Source organism: Otolemur garnettii, unplaced genomic scaffold (genome assembly GCF_000181295.1).
Source record: "Otolemur garnettii isolate 467f Iridium unplaced genomic scaffold, OtoGar3 scaffold00114, whole genome shotgun sequence".
Taxonomy (NCBI): Eukaryota; Metazoa; Chordata; class Mammalia; order Primates; family Galagidae; genus Otolemur; species Otolemur garnettii.
The window spans coordinates 1,707,277-1,728,136 of record NW_003852509.1 but is presented as its reverse complement, the minus strand read 5'-3'; the positions used below and the strand labels follow the sequence as shown (position 1 = coordinate 1,728,136).

At 42.9% G+C, this 20,860-nt stretch overlaps 1 protein-coding gene across 1 annotated transcript in view; it reads right to left on the bottom strand.

Annotated features, from left to right (window-relative positions):
- Positions 1–20,269, bottom strand: part of CSMD1 (CUB and Sushi multiple domains 1) — a 1,810,668-nt gene extending 1,790,399 nt beyond the window's left edge. Inside the window, exon 1 of the mRNA XM_023517585.1 lies at positions 20,166–20,269. Within this exon, the coding sequence (XP_023373353.1) occupies positions 20,166–20,235 (70 nt within the window). The 5' untranslated portion in view covers positions 20,236–20,269. The remainder of the gene's footprint in view (positions 1–20,165) is intronic.
- Positions 20,270–20,860: the final 591 nt, after the last annotated feature.

The following is a 20,860-nucleotide window of genomic DNA, read 5'->3' as shown; positions in this document are numbered from 1 at the left end:
TTCATGAAGAAATATTTAGAAGACAGTCTTTTCTCTCACACTATAAATATTCACATTTCCATAATCCTAATCTTTTGAAAGGAAAGTTGGCATGCAGGTGCTTTTTGCCATAATTACTATGAGACCAAAGAAGGTAAGGATGAAAGACTTATTTTTATCTGACACAATTTCTTGAGTTTTAAGTCAGAAAATATATTTAGGAGTAGGATATGTTTACCGCACGTTCAACAGCTATAATTTCTAATTGCAAATGCGTGCATAAAAAAATGTATAGTGTCATTCTCACCTCCTTAAACACATATGACTGAACACAACTGTAAGAAATATATCTAATTTGTTTTCCATGATTACATTCTCTATGCAAATATTGCCAATTTTTATGTTGTATTTCCTGTAAAATTAATAAAGTTTCCACTATTACAAGGAGAAAGACAGAATTTAAATGGAATTTAACTTGTCCAGTTAATTTATATTCCGGGAGAAATGGCCTGTAAACACTTGTTAACGGGGATATACTAGTATGCAGTGATTTATGACATATTTTCTATAAAATCCATCTACTGGGAGCAAACATAATGCATTTTAAGGTAATAAATAGCTATTAGTGATCAACATTTATCTACAAAGCAGCAGCCAATAGTTGAAGAAAATCTGAAAGAAGTTGAGAAAAAAAGCCCAGGAGAGGTGACAAGAGCTACAATGTGTGTTTTCAGGACTAATTTGATGAAAGCAGCAGTAATATCATTATATGCTGCTCCTGGAGGCTGTAGGCAGAGATAAGCCCACACGTGCGAAGTCACAGAAACAGGTGCTGGAATAAATTTTGTCCCCTTAAAGGAATCACAAAACTCTGGAGTAGGACAGTAAGTGATATTCAAAGAGAAACCATTGACTCACTTTTAAAAACTTTAAAGAAAGAAATCTTGCTTCAGATAAGAAATTTTATTTCTGAGATTGCAGGACTACAAACACATTTTCTAGCTATCTAAATTACAGGTGCCCTGAAATTAGGAGCTAATTTTTTGTCTTGTTAATCACTTTATCATTTTCTGCCTGCTGCCCAACATGTGGGAGAAAAAAAAAATGAGACTGCATGAACATGTGCTCAATGATTGAAAAATTTGACACCAACCTTTTATTATTTTATTTTTCGAGACAGAGCCTCAAGCTGTCACCCACAGTAACCTCCAGTTCCTGGACTTAAGTGATTCTCTTGCCTCAGCCTCCCACGTAGCAGGGACTACAGGCGCCTGCCACGATGCTTGGCTATTTTTGGTTGTAGTTGTCATTGTTGTTTGGCAGGCCCAGGCTGGATTCAAACCCGCCAGCTCTGGTGTATGTGGCTGGTGCCTTAGCCACTTGAGTTCCAGGAACTGAGCCAAAACTTTTAGAGGGCACTCTTATAAATACTGCAGGTTAACTCCGCAGTGTAGTTGTCATTTTAAAAATTAAAAATCACTTGGATTTTTCTGTGTGATTTGATCCTGTAGTTGCATAAGACCAAGCAGTTCATAAAACTCCAATTATCCAGAATGCGTAGATGCTTGGAATTATGATACAGGGTCTTGCAGGACCCTTTATTACATTTACTGAATTTTAGATTACTTTAATCACATTAATCAGAATCTTCATCCTCATTAGAATATGAAATGCTTAAAGGCAGAGACTTTATTTTATTCACTTCAGGTCCATAAAAACTAGCATAGGGTCTGACTAATAGGTGATGCTCTAGACAGTAGACTGAATAAAAATTAGAAATAATTTCCATAATATGTGTGAAATTTGCTTGTAAATACTATTTGCTTGTACTGAAGTATTACCTTCTTCAATCTGGTTTCTAGAAGGCTTTCTGTCACGTAAATCATGCATGATCTTTAGAAAATAAACATAAAAACATGGAAACTTTGATGACTTTGATTGAAAGTTATGGAATTTATTCCTTTTTAATATAGTGAAAACTCAAAAAGAAATTCCTTGTGATAAAACATAAAATTGGCTGGGCATGGGGGCTCTGCTACCACTATGACTTTGGGAGGTTGAGGCAGGAGGAGCTCTTATGTCCAAGCTTTGGAGGTTGCGAAAAGCTATGATGACTCCACTGTACTCTAGTTGGGACTACAGAATAAGATTATGTCAAAACAAAGCAAAACAAAAACAAAAAGACTGACTCAAAAGTCCTTTCTAACTTTGTATCTCTACAGATTTCCCAAATGCTATTAAGCACACTCTATGCAACAATAACCACAATTCTTATTCCGCCCATAGACAGAGTTCTTCAATGCTTATGTTGTGGGCATAAGCTTGTTGATGTTCATTTATTTATTTTTATCCTCCCAGATATCATAAGAGGAAAACCCGGGTTCCGTACTATAGCTTAGCTTCTCCTGCAGTGAATGTGAATATGAGAGATCACTTTATTTTTTTCCTATCAACACAGCAAATTCAACATAGTCACCTGGCTGAAAACGTTTTCCTACAACCTCTGTCTATTCCTTGGAATAAAAGAGAAAAGTAATGTTTGGAAAGGGAAATGGTTTAACATGAAGCAGTCCAGGGCAAAGAGGAGTTTCAGATTTTCCTGTCTGGAGTTATTTTTGAGGCGTGCAGTCTCACAACGTTCAATATGCCGGCTAAGACGCTGCTGCAGTATTAAAGGATCCCCTTGATTATTTCCAATATGTATATTTGGAACTGAAATACATTATGTTTCTGACAGATCATTAGAAGATTCCACATGTACACTCTATAAACCTCGTTAAGTATTGAAGGAGAATGTCCAGCACAGGAGAATTTCAAGAGAAAGAGCCAGAGAGTTAGTTCACTGTGCATGATATTGAAAAAAAGACCCTGAAAAGACAGTTTATATCATAACAAATAAACAACAGCATAGATTTTTTTAAAAATTGAGTCATAGGGCCAGACTGTGCAATTGGAAGGCAAGGAGAAACAGTGATTAGACTCAGAGACCTGAAAGGAAGACAGACATTGAAGCATGATGGCCTGGGGCTTGCTCTACAGCCCAGGGGGGACAGGAAAAGGTGGCTTTTTGAGCCGTAGATCCGTCAGAAAAATGGGAGATGATAAAAGACAGCATGGAGTTGTCCCCTGTTAAGTACTATGACTACGTAGCAACTATATCAACTTCTATGTACATATGATTGTAAATGTTTATAGTGGGATCTGGCGGGGGGGGGACATTATTAGACAGTGGATTCAAGTCCAACACAGATATAGGGCAGACGTCTTTCCTTACCACTTCACCATAAGGCATTCATACCTAGCGTCAAGCTGAAAAAGAAGGTTTCTACCCCAAAGCTGCTATAAACATTTATCTCCTAAGAAGGTCCACAAAATAAACACAAGGAGTGTGGACTAATGGTCCCTGTGAATTAACATGGAACCAACGTGGTTTCAGTTCACCAAGGTGACATTTCTTTTAGAAGAGGTTATGAAAATGTCAGAAGAAAAGACTCATTGGATAATGAACTTCAATTGACACTGACTAAATGAAGTATTTGCTGCTTATCATTTGAAGAGAGACTGCAGATGACTGAGTTAAATGCATGAGCAATAAGAAAAGAAAAAGAAAAAATGAACACACACCCACAACAAGGCTTCCTCTGCCTCCAGGCTGCACCCACCTGACTGAACCCTCCAAGTATTGAATAGTCTGATTTCCACTATGTTTAGAAAAGAAACCAAAGTGTGTCACGGATGAAAGAAAAAGGGCCAAACCACTTCTGTTTCACATGAAGAAACTGAAACCCAGGACGATTTTATGAGTTTAGACAAAACCCCCGTCCTGCAGGCCCCAGGTGCAACTACTGCATCTGAGCAGATCGGGCGTTACTCTGACCCGAGAAGGAGGCCAAGGGCATTTACCCACCACGAGTCCTTCATGGCTCACTGAGATGTACTGTGTAGACAAAGAAAACAGACAGGGGGTTATACGGCGATGACCGTCACAACCTCACTGTGCCCGCAAACTGTGTGTAGATGATTTGCAGTGATAGGGAAGAAAACTAGAGCAGATACTACGTCAAAGTTTGTTTCAACTCAAAACTAGAGCAGACATTATGTCAAATTTGGCTCAACTTGGCCATCCCTGATGATAATAATTTTACTTAGTATGAGGAAATTCTGCTTGAAAAAGAAGCCATTGTATGATGGCCATGCCTGTCGGGATTAGAAGGTGCTTTCCCTCCGTGGCAGGTAATAACTTCCTAACATTCAGGTCTTTGGTTTGGGGCTATCACCCATCTTGTTTTTTTTTTCCCCCCCATAACAATTTACAAATCTATGACGTAACTGGCTAAAAAGTTGCAACTATTTCCTCTCTTAGTTTATTTTAATATGTCATGAAATATTTATTTCCTTTATGCGTCTACTACACTGAATTAATTCAGGCATCCTAACAAAATGAAAGAAAAAGTTCATCTTTAAATAGAATTTTAATAAAAATATAAAATGATTTCATGATGCTCTGATAATTTTATTGTTGGATCTTTTGCATGCATAAAGCTTAATATATACAAGACTCTTCAGGTTGCTTTTCTAAGTATGTCCAAAAGAATCTAATAATTTAGAAATAGCTTAAAGACAAATTCATCATGTGTTGAAAGTTTTCTGCTACCACTGACCTCCCATCCATCCTAAATAAAGTGACATGGTATTTTATGGCAGGTTTTTTTTGTTTGTTTGTTTGTTTTGTAGTTTTTGGCTGGGGCCAGATTTGAACCTGCCACATCCAACATATGGGGTTGGCGCCCTACTTCTTTGAGCCACAGGTGCCACCCATTTATGGCAGTATTTTTATTTACTTTTAAAAACAGTGCCCTATATCTAGCATCTCCTTGTTGGAAATGAGTTTCCTTTTTAAATTAAATATGATATAGGAGGTATGTGACACATTACTTTCACTGGTCTCTTTCTTTATTAAATATTCATTTAAGCATGTGCCACTTCAGGGCAACTGTGCTTAAAGATATGTGGAGATACATTTCTCTAGTCGGCTATGAACATAAAGAAAATCCACCAGAGTATCAGGTGCTTTCCGTAGTATGGGGATGAGGCGTCTGCTGTTGTCTTTTCCTCCTAAATCTGCTATTTCTCAGGTGTCTCCCATAAGTATTTGAACTGACCACTGTAAATGCCAGCAAAGTGCTCACTCTAGATCCGATTTAGCATCAACAGGGATATTAGGTTCCTCTCAAGATGGAGTAGCTGTTCACTGGTCCTTAAATGTTTTACAGAATGTTCTTCATTAGTTTTGTACTTTTGTCAACTATTTTCTCTATATATTAACTTATAATTAATTGATTTCATAATTCCTTAAATGAGAGCCACGTGAGAGCAAGCACCACCCCTGAATAAGATTAGATCTTCTCTGCAGTTACCCTGCCTTTGAAGATCTGATGCAGGTGTTTGAAGCTGGAGCCAGCGGGTGGGAAGCTGGGGGCTTTTTTAGGAGTCCCTCCAACTTCTGGCAGGAAACAACTGAACAGGGAAAGGTAAACCAGAAGGATAAGGCAGAACCTACATATTGGCTGCCTTAACCCCACCAGTTTCCGCATGGTTATCTGCGGTAGGCTGGTTCTTTAAGTCAGAGAATTGGGCCTTAATCATTTTCAAGATTTTAACAACCCCAGAGTCACAACTTCCTCACCTTCAGAAAGGCAATGGATTTACTATATCGACAAAGAAAAAAGTGATTTTACTGCGCTTTTCAAATGGCTGAACTGGTATATCACATGACTTAAAATATTTAAAAGTATTCTCAGATACTTTTCTTTAGCAAAACAAGGAGTTAACAAAATATATAAATTAGCTCAGATGACCCAGCATCAGATTACTCTTAGGAATACTCGGCAGGCCATCAGGGTCTTCAGATAACTTTACTCAGAAGAAAACTGTAGAAAGCTTTAAAAATTTACCCAGAAGAAGAAAGTTTCCTACTATTTTCCTTATTGTTCCTCTCATGGCCCCTTCAAACTTCCAGGCCTTCCTGGTCTTAAATGATATTTTAAAACATCTGTTATGAACGGCTTTACTGAGCTTTCAATTCCACTGCAGCGAAAATCACGCACAAGTTCAAGCCATGGACTCGAACTTGCCATCACCTAACTGTGTTGATTACTATCAAGTGACTCTGTTGATGAACTGTAATTTTTGCCTGTAAATAAAGTAAGGAAAATAAAAGCATTTTGTATGATTCAAAATATTCTAGAAGACAGTCTTAGGATTATTCTTATAAGCCACTTTATCCAGAAAAATGTTTACTTAATTATTGCTTCTGAGACCACATCCAGTTCAATAATTTTTACCCAGTGTGTCATCTTGGGCGTGGGGATCTTGGGCGTGTTACAAAACATTTTAAAGATCATTAATTAAATTATTTTTGAGAGAAGTTCAAAGCACAGGAAGTACATTCTTCCTTTTAACCCCCCCTTTTTTTTTTTTGACCAACATAATTTTGCTGCACCATGAAAGTTTAACTATAGGTTCAAGTGAGCCATGAAATAAAAAAAGTTGAAACACACTGTTTTGTTGGTATAATGACATACTGGATAATATTTATTTAAGTTTAGTGTTTAGTAAGTGACACTTACTAAATATTGAAGTTTTAATGACACTCTTTTGTATTCAGAGTAAGGTATTGATGTGTTTGCATATTTTCGTTCTAGTGACAATTTCATACTATTAGAGCTTATTCAGCAGATACGTCAGCCTTCGGGTGGGTTTCTTCTAATGATCTTGCAATATTCTGTATAGTCAACATCACCTTTGCAAAGTAAGGAAAGCAGATGTCAGAAAGCGTAATATTTCCCAAGGCCACAGACTGAGAGGAGCAGATGAGGAAACTGAACTCCGGTTCACTGCATGTTAGAGACGCCGTCACAGACAGCACCACCTGTCTGTGCAGCTCAGCTCTCCATTTCAGAGCCCTTGAACCCTTGAAAACAGAGGAGAATCATTTCTATCATAAGACATTAACTACCAACCCAAATTATTTCCTTAAAGTTATTTCATCATTCAATTCATTTTAATCATTAAGAAATATAAAAATGCAATTGTCTACCTGTATTAATTTGAACAGTCCTAACAAATAAACTTATTTCATTGTGGTGATATTTAGCGTGTTTAACTCTTCAGAATTAAATATTCTAGAGTGACAAATGTAGATAATAATTCAAATTACATCAGTATAAAATATATTAACTGGTTAACAGAATGATGTGTTTTTCACCTAAAAGAAATTACTGTAGTTAAGTACTTAACAAAGTGACAGAATCCTTTAACACGTTTCCATTCCACTGAGGGCTCTGCAGCGCGGGCGCTGGCTCTGGCTTGTCTCCAGAGTTTCAAGGTTGAACACTGAGCTTCTCCAGCTGCCAGGATAATCTTAGGTTTTAAATTTAAGCCCAGAACTTTCCTAGCCGCACTGCTCTTTCCAGAGAGGAACCACAAGGGGCTTCTGCACGTTCCTGCACCAGGAGACGGAGTGATTGATTCTTAGAGGGGCGGAAACGGGGAGGGGTCCAGGGGCATGTCTGGTCTGGCTGTGGAACTTGGACTCTGGGGCCCTGGAGAGCAAGGTGAGCTCTCCAGAGAGCAGTGGAGTAAAATGAAAAGAGCATTCCTTGACGACCTTGGTTTTCTCCATGAATTTGAGCAAGACACTTAACTTCTCTGGACACAAATAAAGTGACAGACATGGGTTTATAAACTGGAGGGTCACGTTAAGTTCAAAAATTCTATAATCTATCTCTATTTTGCCCATCAATGTGGTCCAGTGAGACCTACTGCGTCATTGTTGTTGGGGTTTTTTGAGGGGGGTAATCTTTTCTTTTTATTTAAGAATTATTTTATTTAGAGGCCTTTAACATAGTTATCCAGAAAAGAAAAACCTAGCAAGATTCAAGCATCAGTACTGTGATGTGTGCATATTTTCGGACATTTTTCCAAGCATAAAGAAGTAGCTTGCCTTTTCACTATATAAAAAGTAAATTAAAAAAATATACTATTTTGAATTTTCAATTGTTTACCACAGAAACACAGCCATGTACACAATACAGTATGTTGTGCCACAAGTAATTTGTCCATTTAAGGATGATGAACATTTAAGCTCTGTCCAATTTTTCAGTATAAAAGAGAGATAAAATGAATAAACCATAAACACAATAGGATGCATTACATTTCTGAGGTGAAGTATTTGATAGCTTAGTATTCCTTTTTTTTTTTTTTTTTTTTTTTTTGCAATTTTTGGCTGGGGCTGGGTTTGAACCCACCACTTCCAGCATATAGGGCCAGCTCCCTACTCCTCTGAGCCACCGGTGCCACCCAATAGCTTAGTATTTTGATTTGCATGAACAAATTACCTCCACCTCCCATTTTTCTAGATATAGAATAGTGTATTGGGGTATCGGCTCTGTACGCTTGCCAAGAATTGACAGTATCAATTACAGTTCCACAGAAGCATCAGAAAAAGGTAATAATATCTTATTTACATGCTTCTGATCAACTATATGGTCGAGAATCTTTTCCCATAGGAATTATTTACGTTTGCTCTATAAGGTAGCCATTTATGCTCACTGCCTATTTCAGTCAAGTCCTGGGCCCTTTGCTGATTGATTGTAAAATATATATATATTTTTACATTATTTGCCTGGAACTGTGTCTTGGATAGACTCTTGGTATGACCTTCCCCTTGCTGATACATGTGATTAAGTGCTCAGGATTACGTGAGCTCATGTGGGGCAGCAGCACCCGACTTGTCCACCCCTTCTGTCCCCTTCTGTCTCTCCCTCTCTCTGCTCCTCTCTCTCCCTCTCCTGCCTCTTGTCTCTCTTTCTCTCTCTCCTGCTCTCCTCTCCCCCTCCTTTCAATTCCTCACTCCCCTCTTCCTCTCCTTCATCTCTCTCTTCCCTCTCTTCTGCTCTCTTTCTCTCCTCTCCCTTTTCATTGCCCCTCTGTCCCTCCCTCTCCTCTTCCCCTCCTCTCTCTCTCTGTCTGTCTCTCTCTTTCTCATACACACCCTCTGTCCCTCCCTCTCCTCTTCCCCTTCTCTCTCTCCATCTCTTTCTCTCTCTCTTTCTCATACACACACCCTGTCCTTCCCTCTTTCAAAGCCCCAGGTGGCAAGCCACTCTGGATGGCCTCTAGGAACTGAGGGTAAACTCTGGCTAAGAGCCAGCAAAAACTTTAAGCCCTCAAGTTGCTGAATGGTGCCAACTCCCCTGCTGATCTTAAAAGTGGATCTTTCTCCAGCTGGGCCTTAGATGAGAATGAAGTCTCAGCCACAAGGGCTTGTAGCCTTTGGAGACTTTATGCAAGTCCCAGCCAAGCTGGGCACAGACCTCTGACCCTCCCTTGGAAACCATAAGATGACACATGTGTGTGGTTTTAAGCCATGACGTCTGCAGGAATGATGTTACACGGCAATATTTAGCCAATACAAACAGTATTACGAGGCAGGACTGCTCTTCCAATCTGTCCCTCTACGCAACTCGGTTTTCTAGCTCTTGAGTTGTTCCTGGTGGCATCTGGTCCTGCAGAGAGGATAAACACAGGGAACAGGGACGATGTAAAATTATCTTGCTACAAATGCCTGGGGCTTTCTGTCTCTATTCTTCCTTATTCTGGGACAAAGAATAAGCATGTCATTAAAGGACATAAAAAAGTGGCTCGAATTTCTGACTCTGATTTTTAAGGCTGCAATAAATGACGCCAAGTCCTCAACTTACAGACTTTTCTCTTCTCACAGGTTCTGTTCTTACAGTACAAAAGGTGAAAAGAAGACATGATAGTCGTTTCAACTTGTCATAAAACGCTTTATAGTATTTTTATATGGACTCTTTTTAAAAGGCCTCTTATTGTCCATCCATCATAAAAACTGAAAGAAAAACACATTTCTTAGGAGATATAAATCACACCCCGAAGTTTGGCTCGGCTATACTTCTTCTCCCTTCAGGTCAGAAGACGCCTCATCTTTCCAACACACTGACAACACGTCCCTTTCATTCCTCTTATTCCCAGAAAAGAACATTGGAAAGGTAAAATTTTGTAATTGCAGTGGTAGGAGAGGGAGACTGATTAGTTCTTCTTTGTTCCATAATCCTCTTATGTAATTCTTTTAAATTAAAAAGCCGAGAGATAAAATAGTCATGAAGATCAAAAAGACAATTGAAGGCTGGCATATCTGCTGAATAAGCTCCAATATTATGAAATTGTTGTCACTAGAAGAAAAATATGCAAACACTTCAGATACCTGACTCTGTGTACAAAGAGAGAAAGTAATGGAAAAGAAATACAAGTGAATCGAATAATCATCACAAAATAATATGTTGGATGTAAGGTTTCAAAGCTAAATTATTTTGTTTCCAGTCTCTGCATCTTAGCAAATCAGTCATACCCCAAAAAGTCATCACCTGAACCCTCTCCAGGTCATCTGTCTTCTATGAGTATTTTCACAAAATACTTCGGAGACATTTATTTAACTCACTAAAAATAATGGAAAACATAACATAGATCACATGGCTGAGAACTTTTGTTTACTCATTAAGAAATACTAAAGTAAGGAGTGAGGGTGAAACTTCAGAGTAGTAAGAGTGCCCTAAATTCTCCAAGACTTTACAATTTACAAAATTGTTATAAACAAATAAAAACAAAACCAGCAAAGCAGAATGGCATGTTATTTAAAAGGCCCTAGACGTAACAGTTTTCTGTGTTATAGCTAATGTTTGTTAAGCCTAGGAGGCTACAGAACAATCTCTAGATGGACAGGAGAGTGGGAGATCCATGTATGGGACAGAGAACCGGAAGAGGACTCAGAGCATGGTGGGCTTGGAATAAATGGGGAAAGGATCAAAGTAAATCACCTCCCACCATTCTGGAGTGGAAACTCCACAAGAAAGCCTAGGATCTATGCGGTTTGACTGGAGTGGAAGTCACAAGGCCGGAGCTGTAAAGACAGGCTGAGTTCCGACCATGTAAGACTTGGAAAGCCAGTTGGGAAAGGCACTCTGTGCTGTGCAGAAGTGTGTGCCATCTGGGCGAATTCGAGAGGCTTCGCCAGTGGGCCACCAAGGGCTTCTTATTCCTACTCTCAATGCCTCACAAGAAAACCCTACAGTACAGTCAAAGCAATAGAGAACTTGGGGACAATTTTTTTTTTTTTAATTTCAAAAATTCTAGTTTCTGTGAAATACATGACACACAATGATGTGACCCTTGGCTGTGTGCTGAAAGAGGTGAGGAAGGCCTGAAATACGTCATATGTCTGAATATTCCAGAAAATAGTCCCAGGAAAATAGTGTATTTCCTGTCATAACTGGCCTTTGAGCTTGAAGGCGCACTAGGACTAGGTGAATGTTGAGAGACAAGCCGGGCCCGCCATCCACACTCAGTATCAACGTCCAGAGGTCTGTTCACACATCTGATGCTTAAATTGGCCCTCACTGTGCTACCAAAAATTAAAAAAGCGTTTGAGTATCCTGGGGCTGGCTCTCTCCAACATCTCACCATCCTCATTGATTCTGTTCCTCTTTCTCCTAAATTCTGTGAGGCTCCATCAGCTGTCCATTTCCAACAGAATCTCCTTCATATCTGAATACATATGTTGAGTGGATTTAGCTTTCATCTGAAATCAGAATGGAAACTCCTTGGACTCATTAAGCATCTTTGTTAAAAATGCGATCTAGGGGAACAGTCATGCTCACGGACTCCAGCTACACTGAAATTGAGTGATTTTAGTTACTACATGCCACACTTCTTCAAATGAGAAAAAAGATTACTATAATCACTTTTAAAAGCCTAGACTTCCAAACATCTCCTCTTTGGCGCCTGTGTCTTGATTGTTTAGGACGAGAATAGACTAAAAATATGTGCATTCCCCAAATGATAGTAGTTCTAGCTAGGTACCTAAACACATCCATGCGTAAAACTAATTCCCACTAACAGTGACAAGACAAAAGTTCTCACCCGGCTTTTTGTTGATATTATGTGCATATATATATATTGAAAGTATAAAGAATTATATGTGTAAATTCACATTGTTTCCATGCAAAATGGAGCATGCAGGTGAACAAGTAACCTGCAAACTCCTTGCTCTTAATTTGTCCTTAATAATTATAGTTTATAAAGAAAAAGATAAAGAATGAGAAAGAGCAAGAAATCCAAGATTAATGCTGACAAAATTTACATTTCTAGAACACAGAGCAAAAGTATCTGCTCAATTCAGTTAATTTCTTATAAAAACAGGAAGGTCCCTCTTCTCTGTGTGAAGTGGCAATCTTACCCTGAAAGTCTTAACTAGCCTCGGCTGTATTACACTTCAAGTACATCACTTTCTACCCAAATAAAAGGAATAGTTTGAAATACGGTGACAAAAATTATTCATGGGTTTTGAACATACTCACAAAGTTTATTCTCTGAAAGAAAAGGGAATATCCAGTTCTGGAGAATCCATCCTTTTCACAAGAAGAAGCTCTGTTTGACTTTCTCTAATCCTGGAGATTATTCCTTGGTAGAGGAGTTTGTTAAAGGTTTATTGTGTGGATGGTAAGTTTACTGATGGAAAAGGGAAGTGAAAATCCACTCAGAGAGCCATCAAGCAGTTATGTAACTGATTTTCAAGGAGATATAATTTTACAGGAAAGTGTATGAGAGTCCGCCATATACTGTACACAAATATCAACTTTGTATTTAAAAGTTTTCCCATGTAACAGACAAAAGAAGACACTTCCTGGTAAAAATAATACTAGGTAGTATTTAAACCTAGTACAAGTTTCTCTGAATAAAGGCACATGCATTCCCCCAGCATCATAAAAAGACTGCTTGGAATTCACAATTAATTTCAAAGGTTTCATTGATAAGAGATCCTTCACCAAATAATTCCAATTTTAATCTAACATTTAGCTCCTTCTTACATAACTAATCATATCAGAGTATACTAAACATTAAAAAGAAGAAAATAATTCACTTGAACAGTACTTTCATATGAAAGAATATAATTATCTCTTGAAGTTTCTCCTTAATATAAACATTGTGGACAAAAAGCTTGAATCTTGTCTTTGTTGTAAGATCATTTAAGGAAAAAAAAAGATTAGACAGCAGAGAATAATGAACACTGATAACAGAGGCACGGATGATAAAGAAGAATTCTGAATTAATTGCACAATTTCATTATATGGTATATTCATCACAAAATCAGTTTTGGCTAATTAGTCTGTGAAGAATTAGTGAAAAGTCTATTAGATTTTGATGCCTTTAATTGAAAGAGAGATAGAGATAGAAAAATAAAGAATCTATCTTTATATATTATATGAATAATATAACATCTAGATAAATGTAGATGCTTTGTGCTACACAGTAAAAGCATACATTGTATATTATGCTTTATATATTATATATAATATTATATACACTGAATTTCCACCATCTCAAAGTTAATGCATATATGTGTGTGTGTATGTGTGTGTGTGGGGGGTGTCTGTATATATATATGAATAGAGAGAGAGAGAGAGGATCTTCACTGAGTTTTAGCTCCGTCAAAGTTAGGAATCATATTTTATCACACTACCTAGTACCCAGCGTGAGTCCCTCTAAGATCATCTGCATCAGAATTATACAGACGAGGAAGGGCATAAACAAAATTGCGGCTTTCTCCATCATCCCAAACAAACTTACTGGGAATCACTCAGCGGGTGAGAGGTCGTGGAATATCCAATCAAAGTTGAAACAAGTGATTGTGACACTCACACAGTTTGATAAGAAAATGCAAATCTCTGCGCCCTGCCCTCGCAGAGCTGACGGCTACGATGACAAAGCTGATAGACATATTTGGCACAAACAGCAGCCTGTGGCCCCGACCACTGGGAAATGCCCCGTTGCTTTCTTTCAAAATTACTCCAGTTCCACAGGAGATCATATGACTTATCGTCATCTGGATAATTCAGACCAAGAAACGCATATGTCTTTATAACATCCACACTCCATATTAGCTTTTCTTGAATTTTATGAAGGTTCAATGTCTACGAAATAAAGTTAAAAAGCCAAAAAGTTTTCAAAAAGCACAAAAATCAGGCCAAAAGTTTATAATTTAAATAAAAATATACTTGAAAGTGACTCATTGACTCATTGGTGAAAACATTTGGAAACGGCATCAACAATCCGACCCCTTTGTGTTTTTCTCATGTCAGGAACAAGGATGACCTGTAACACTGTACTCATGACCTTCCACTTTACCAGTGATGACGCAAAATAACATCAGGATTACAAGTCTCAAGATAGAAATACCCCCTTACTCTACATAATCTGGGATGGAATGATAATAATATTCTTTTCCCTTTCGTAACTTTCCAAAGCTAAAACTAGTACAAGATAAATCAGGAAGATTTCAACCAAGAAACTAAGAAATGATTCATGACATAAATTATTTACTAGTTATTTTTAACAGTTGTCCATACCTGCCTTCATGTTTATTTATTCATCTGTTTTTCATTCTCCAAAGACGTTTTAGATGGAGATAAATGTTATCACTGTGGGTCAAAGTAATACTGACTCAGACTCAAATTAATTTGCTGAAAAGTTATTTCTCAGAATAGGTGAATGAGACAGGGTGTCTATTGGATGATGAAGTTTTTCGTAGCCACAGAACTAAGATGTTTGAGAATAAAAAACGTCCAGAAACTTCTCTAAGATACTGATGGCATTTTCATCTCCCTGAAATTACTGGTTGATACAAATGCTATAAAGAAAATTGTAACTGAGCTCAGAAAGAAAAGCGTTTCACACTCTGCATTCAAAGAGGTTGATTTGCTGGAGGGAGAAACAGGTGGGCATTATTTCCATAAAGCTCCTATAATCAATTTCAACTGGCCCAATTATACAATGTCCTTCTAGTCCAGTGTTTTTCAACCTGTTTGTCACACAGCACGCTTGAACCTGTAGTTAAACTTCCACAGCACAATTAAATTATGTTGATGAACAAAAAAAAAGAGATTATACTTACTATGCGTTGAAATTCTTTCAAAAATCATTTAATTAACAATCTTTAGAAATTTTTCACTTAAGATCCTCTCATGGCATCCCAGTTGAAAATCATTGTTCTTTTTATGAAAGGAAGTTTAATTCTGTTCCTTACCAACCCCTTTAGGGACTAAATTCTACCCTAAATGCATAAGTAGAAATTAATCAAAGGTCATGGAAGATCATTTCAAAGTCATTGTGGGAAAAGCTGACTTCTTTATCTTTAGGCATAAATATCTAAATACATTACTTGATTTTTATACCTATAGGTTGTTGTGAAATTAATAACCAGTAAGCACAGTGGTTGTGCAGTTGAAGGCAAAGAAAGACAGTTGAGTTCCTTCCAAATTTATTCATTTTAGCATGGCCAAAACATCTACTTCTTTGCCTCGGGTTGCATATCCAGTCTAGTCTTCCTGTTATAAAAAAGTATCTGTCTGTAGTTGCTTTGGTGGCGGGAGCAGAGATTCAAACTGGTTAGACTTGGTCATTGCGTCTGAGTTCCTGCTCTCCCAGCATAGGCGTAAAAGGCTTTTAATAACTCCAACCAACCCAAAGGTGCAAATACTGACGGTGGTCATCTGTGCCTTTACTCCATATCTTCTCTGATTTATTAGTTAATCAAATAAAGTTAACATAAAAGAAGACCTATCTTTGACATCTACTGTGTGCAAGGACTGGCCATGCAACTGTTTAATTATCTCACGGAGGGACCCGCACAGAACCAGAAGACATACAAAAGGCCGAAGGGAACGGCAGCTTAAATCGCATGCACGCAAGTTGTAACAGCTTATTTTCACTATGAGCTCAGCAGAAAAACTACCAGAAGCGCATTCAGAATTCGGTGGAATATAGAGTATTTAATATGTCATTTGCATTTTGACAGCTTAGCAATGTCTCCAGTGGATTTGCTGGATGGCCACAGTAAGCACTAGCCAGTCCCTGAGCTTTTGTTTACCTATTTCTTAAAGGAAGCGGAACCATTTTCTTGACATTTTCAAAGCTGTGTTGGTGTTTGTTTGAGATAATAAACTGGAGACTAAGGAAGCATTGCCCCCAAGAGGAGCTGCTTGTGCCTGTAGGAACTCAAGCACCGTGGTTGTGGCAGTCATCTTAGCGAGTGTGAGTGGCCAGCAGAAGCTCCTGTAAAAACAGCCCTTCCCTTTCCTCACAAGGCCCTGCCAGCAAGATGCTTAAGCCCTGGGGACGCCACACTCCTCACACCTGCAGTCTGCTGCTCTGGACTTGTTTGATGAGACCTCATCATCCTCCTATTGAAGTTTACAAAACCCGTTACTTCCAAAGAAAGGCTAGCCTGTGCTCACCTTTTTAAGGAGTCAAAATTCCAAACTTAACTAACTCTACGGGTGTCCCAGAAGTACTGCCAAGTGTGCACTGAAATAATAATAATAATAATACCCCTGACGATGCAATAAGGAAAGGACATGATCTGCCCAGAAAACCAGGAACACAGGGACATCAGCTCACATCAAGGGACCCCCGACTGAGTGCATGAAGGGGTAGGGGTTTTCTGTGAAAGCCTCTTACTCACAGGAGTCTCCTGCTTCATCAGGAGATGAAGCAAATGGGATGCCACCTTCCCTAAAGAAAACTTATCAGCAGACGGAAGGTCTGAGCATCCTTCGTGGTGGATCAATTTTTCAAAGGAGAACTCATCCAGGACAGCGCCTGTGGCTCAAAGGAGTAGGGTGCTGACCCCATATGCCAGACGTGGTGGGTTCAAGCCCAGCCCTGGCCCAAAACCGCAAACAAACAAACAAACAAAAACTCATCCAGAAGCGCGCAGGTGAGGGGGCATCTTTTTCTCCTGCTTTGGATTATATGTTTTCTATGGGAAGTGTGCTTCAACCGCTGGCTGGGTGGGCAAAAGTAAGGAATACTTACCTTGATAAATACTCTACCTTTCTCGACCAGGCTTCCTAAAATGAGACTGGTCTGAGACTGGTCCCATCTGCTCATTTATAGGACGCTTTCTGAGTAATTCCCTGTAAACACCCGCGTTCTCGCCGTTGCGCACACGCAGGAAACAACTGACAAGCAAACTTTGTCCCAACCGCGGGTAGGTGAGCCCTGGGTTAAGGGCTGAGATCTGAGCAGTCGCTCAAGGAAGGAATTACTCCACCTGTGTACTAGATTTTGGAAATGCTTTCTCCCGCGGTCCATTAAAACGTGAATTTAAAGAGAGACGCACACTTTGGATAAGACTTTTACAACACCATTAATGATCAAGGGGAAACAGAATCAACAGCGAATTCGTGGCACCGCCACATTTCTCTGAAGAGCTTAGCACCATCAAGCGAGGCTGATACTCTGTACCAAAGGTGACGGCTTCCAATGACCTTAACTGGGGCCGCCCACAACCTCACGACTCCGCAAACAGGTCACGAATTATGCCCCACGCATCCAAAACTACGCGCCTGCCTTCGCCACAGCGGGAGCCGCCACCTGGGCACAAGGCACAGCTGCCTGCGGCGACCGCACGCGCTCCCCGAAGGTCCCCTCCTGAAGGGAGCCCTGCTCCGCGCAGGCGCCCAGAGCCCACACCCGGGGCAGAGGACCGACCTACGCCACCTGGGCTTTGCTCAGCAAGGGAAATGAGACCCCACCCCTGTTGCCACAGCGCAGAAACAGCGACTCTGGTGCTGGTGTCACCGGCCTCCCGCAGGCCTACAGACCCTTCCCACGCGGCCACTCCCACACGCACTGGACCTGGCGGGCGCGGAGGAGACCGGACCCTGGGTCCCGCTGGGGATAAAAAAGAAACAACGCGCACCCACAGCCCTGTGGACCAGACAATAGCGCAGTGAGCGCGGCGTCTGAGAGTCCCGGGCCCCTGTGCGCGCGCACACACACGAATGCGCCAGCTTGAACGCGCGCGCGCGCGCGCAAACACACACACACACACACACACACACACACACACACACACACACACCCTACTCCAGCAAGGTGCACAGGAGGGGCCTGGGACACTGGGCTCTACCTCTTGGCTTCTACAGCCTGATTTGGGGCCTGCAGCACGCCACAGCCACTGTCTTATGTGACGCTGCTGGTCAGGGCCCACGGGCACCCAGGACTTTGCGCCCCCTGCCCTATTATCCCCGAGACCATGGAGGGCAGCCCCCGCCCACGACCTGCATCTTCGCACCCTCACTCCTCGCCGCCCCCCGCCTCTGCCTAGCGCAGCAGCCCACCCGCGGGGAGAGGAATCCGCCAGGCACACACGTGTGCGGATTCTTAAGCAGCCGAGCCGGGATGCCGCCGTCTCCACGCAGCAACCTCTGCTAATTGCGGGGGAAGGGAGCTCGGAGCACGCGGAACTCGGGGGAACCGAGAGCTCACTTAGAGGCTGGGTTGCCTTCCGGTGAATGAGGAAGCCCATGACCCAGATGGGCTTTGAGCGCAGAGGAGAGGGCGGGAAGTTTTGCCGAGTTGCATGGCAGGTGTTTCTGCACACGGAGGAAGAGCTGGACAGAGCAGGGTTCGCACCACTGGCCCTTGCCTCTCCCTGTGCCACACACACACGCCCCCCACACGTCCCAGGGCACAATTCTCTTTGCCCCCCACTCCTGTTTCGCCTCTCAATTCGCAGCTAGTTCAGTGCGACTGGAGGCCGTTGCCAGCCTGGCCTGGGTTCGGCCTACGGTGTTTCCACCACCGGCAGTTTGGGTGTCAGCGGCCAAGACAGACTGTCTGGACCAAGCAGGGCAGGAGGGCAGAGGGTCCCTCTGAATCCCAAAGGACCGTGAGCTTGGGCGACTCTGACCCACTGTTTGTGCTCCCAGGACTTTGGGGCTCCCCCTGGCAGTCACCCCTTTGTGAGGGTGGCTTGTGTGGAGGGGCAGGTGTCTAGCAGTCAGCTCTTGCCCAGCCCTGGAAGTCGAATAGAGAAGCGTGACCGGGAGGAGAAGCCCAGCCTACAAATATCTCCTCTCCCAAGCTGATCTGGAGTTCCCTAACGAACCACGTCTAGTCCGCCTTCGCCTCTTCAATCACTCTTGAATGAATATGGAAGAATCTGGAGAGGAAGGGGGACTTCTCCCCAGGGAAAGAGCAAACGCTAGTAAAACCACAGGATTGACTCCCTCCTTCCAAAGAAGAACAATCCATGCACACAGAGCATTCCCAGGAGGGTCTGCCATGGGTGTTCATTGATAGAGGAAGCGTCCACGAGGCTGACAATGAGGAAACGAGGGCAGGCACTTTCCAATGTGAAAATCAATCAATAGTCTCTCTCTCCCTCCCCCTCCTGTTTTCTTTCCCAGAGAATAGACAATTGCAGGAGCTCTCGCCTGCCTTGAGCCGCCTCGAGGTTACAGCCTGTAGGCTAGTTAGGAGACAACATTCCCCGACTCCTTTCCAGGAGAAAACGAGGATCGCAGAGCCCCAAGCTCCAGAAGCCACCCAAAGCGTCTCCTTCCCCGACCAGGGGTACAAAAGGACTAATATCTCTGACTTGGAGACCCGAACGGAACTCCCCGCATGTTCCACGCACCTCGCCTGCACCTTAAAACTTGGAAGGAGCAAAGTCGGGGGAGAGGCGAGCGGGGGCGACCTTATACACCGAGGCAGCTACTCTTCGCCTGCCGAGTCCCGGGGGTGCGGGGGGAGCACAGAGGAATGGGGTGTAGGATGCGGGGAGGCCGGCCGGCAGGGACCTTTAGCGGTCAGTCCCCAAATCCCTGTAAACAGCCAGGACTTGCAAGGCCGGCGGGTCCGGGGAGGAAAGTCCTGGGAACTACCCCAGCAGCCCCGACCCGTGGTGCCCGCGTCTTGGAGAAGGCAACGCCGCCCCGCTAGAGCGTAGTTTCAACCCAATTCGCGTTCGGTTGCTGGTTCCTTTCCGCCCGGCAACCACTACCACCGAGAAAATAGAGACATCTCTTTTTAGCCCGAGTGAGGGGCAGGAATGGCGGGGGTGGGGCGGGGGCAGTTGAGGGCTGAGGGGAGCGCGAGGGAAGCTCCGCTCCCGGGCATTGCCTGCAGGAGCGCCGGGGATGGAGAACCGCCCGGCAGATGCCAGCTCCTCTGTGCCCTGCGGTCCCCCAGACACTCGGGCTCGCGAACGGGGCCTCCGAGGGCTCGGCGTCTCCCGGTGAGGAGCAAGCCTGTCTTACCCTTAGCTGCAGTGAGGAGCCCCGAGCACAGGAGCAGGAGCAGCGACTCGAATTTCCTCCACGCAGTCATGTCTGCAGATACTCCACACGCACACGACACCGGTGGCTCTTCTCTGATGTGCCCGTCTCCTCCGAGGAACCGCGGGGCTATGAACAGAGCCAAATAATCACCAGAGGGCGAGGCGAGCCGGAGAGGGAGCCGGGTCCCGAGCCCCGCCGCGCCGCGCATCTGACGCCTCCTGCAGGTCTGGGCGCCGGGTTCGCTTCCCTCTCATAGCATCGGGTCCCGAGCCACTGCGGGGCTGAGCTGCTCAGAGCGCGGAGACCCGGGCTGGCGGGGCCGGGAACGGGGACAAGCGCCGGCCGAGCCGGGCAGGAAGGCACCAAGGCGGCGAGACTGCGGGAGGGGGCGAGGCGGGGAGAGGAGCGCGCGCAGCCAGGAGAGACCTGGAGAGGAGGCAGCTGGAGAGAGCCAGCGAGTGGGAGATGCGGGAGGGGGCGCGGGGGGAGGAGATTCGGTCTGGAGAGAAAAAGGCGGAGAGCGCAGAAGACAGGCTGCTAGCGGCACCAGGAGCCGCTGCCGCGGTGGCTGGACTCAACCATCCCTACCCACAGAGAGGGGAAGGAGGCTGGCCCCGCGCAATCCCAGACAGAGCCCGGGCGCGGGCTCCCCGCGCGGTGCTGCGCTCCGCTGG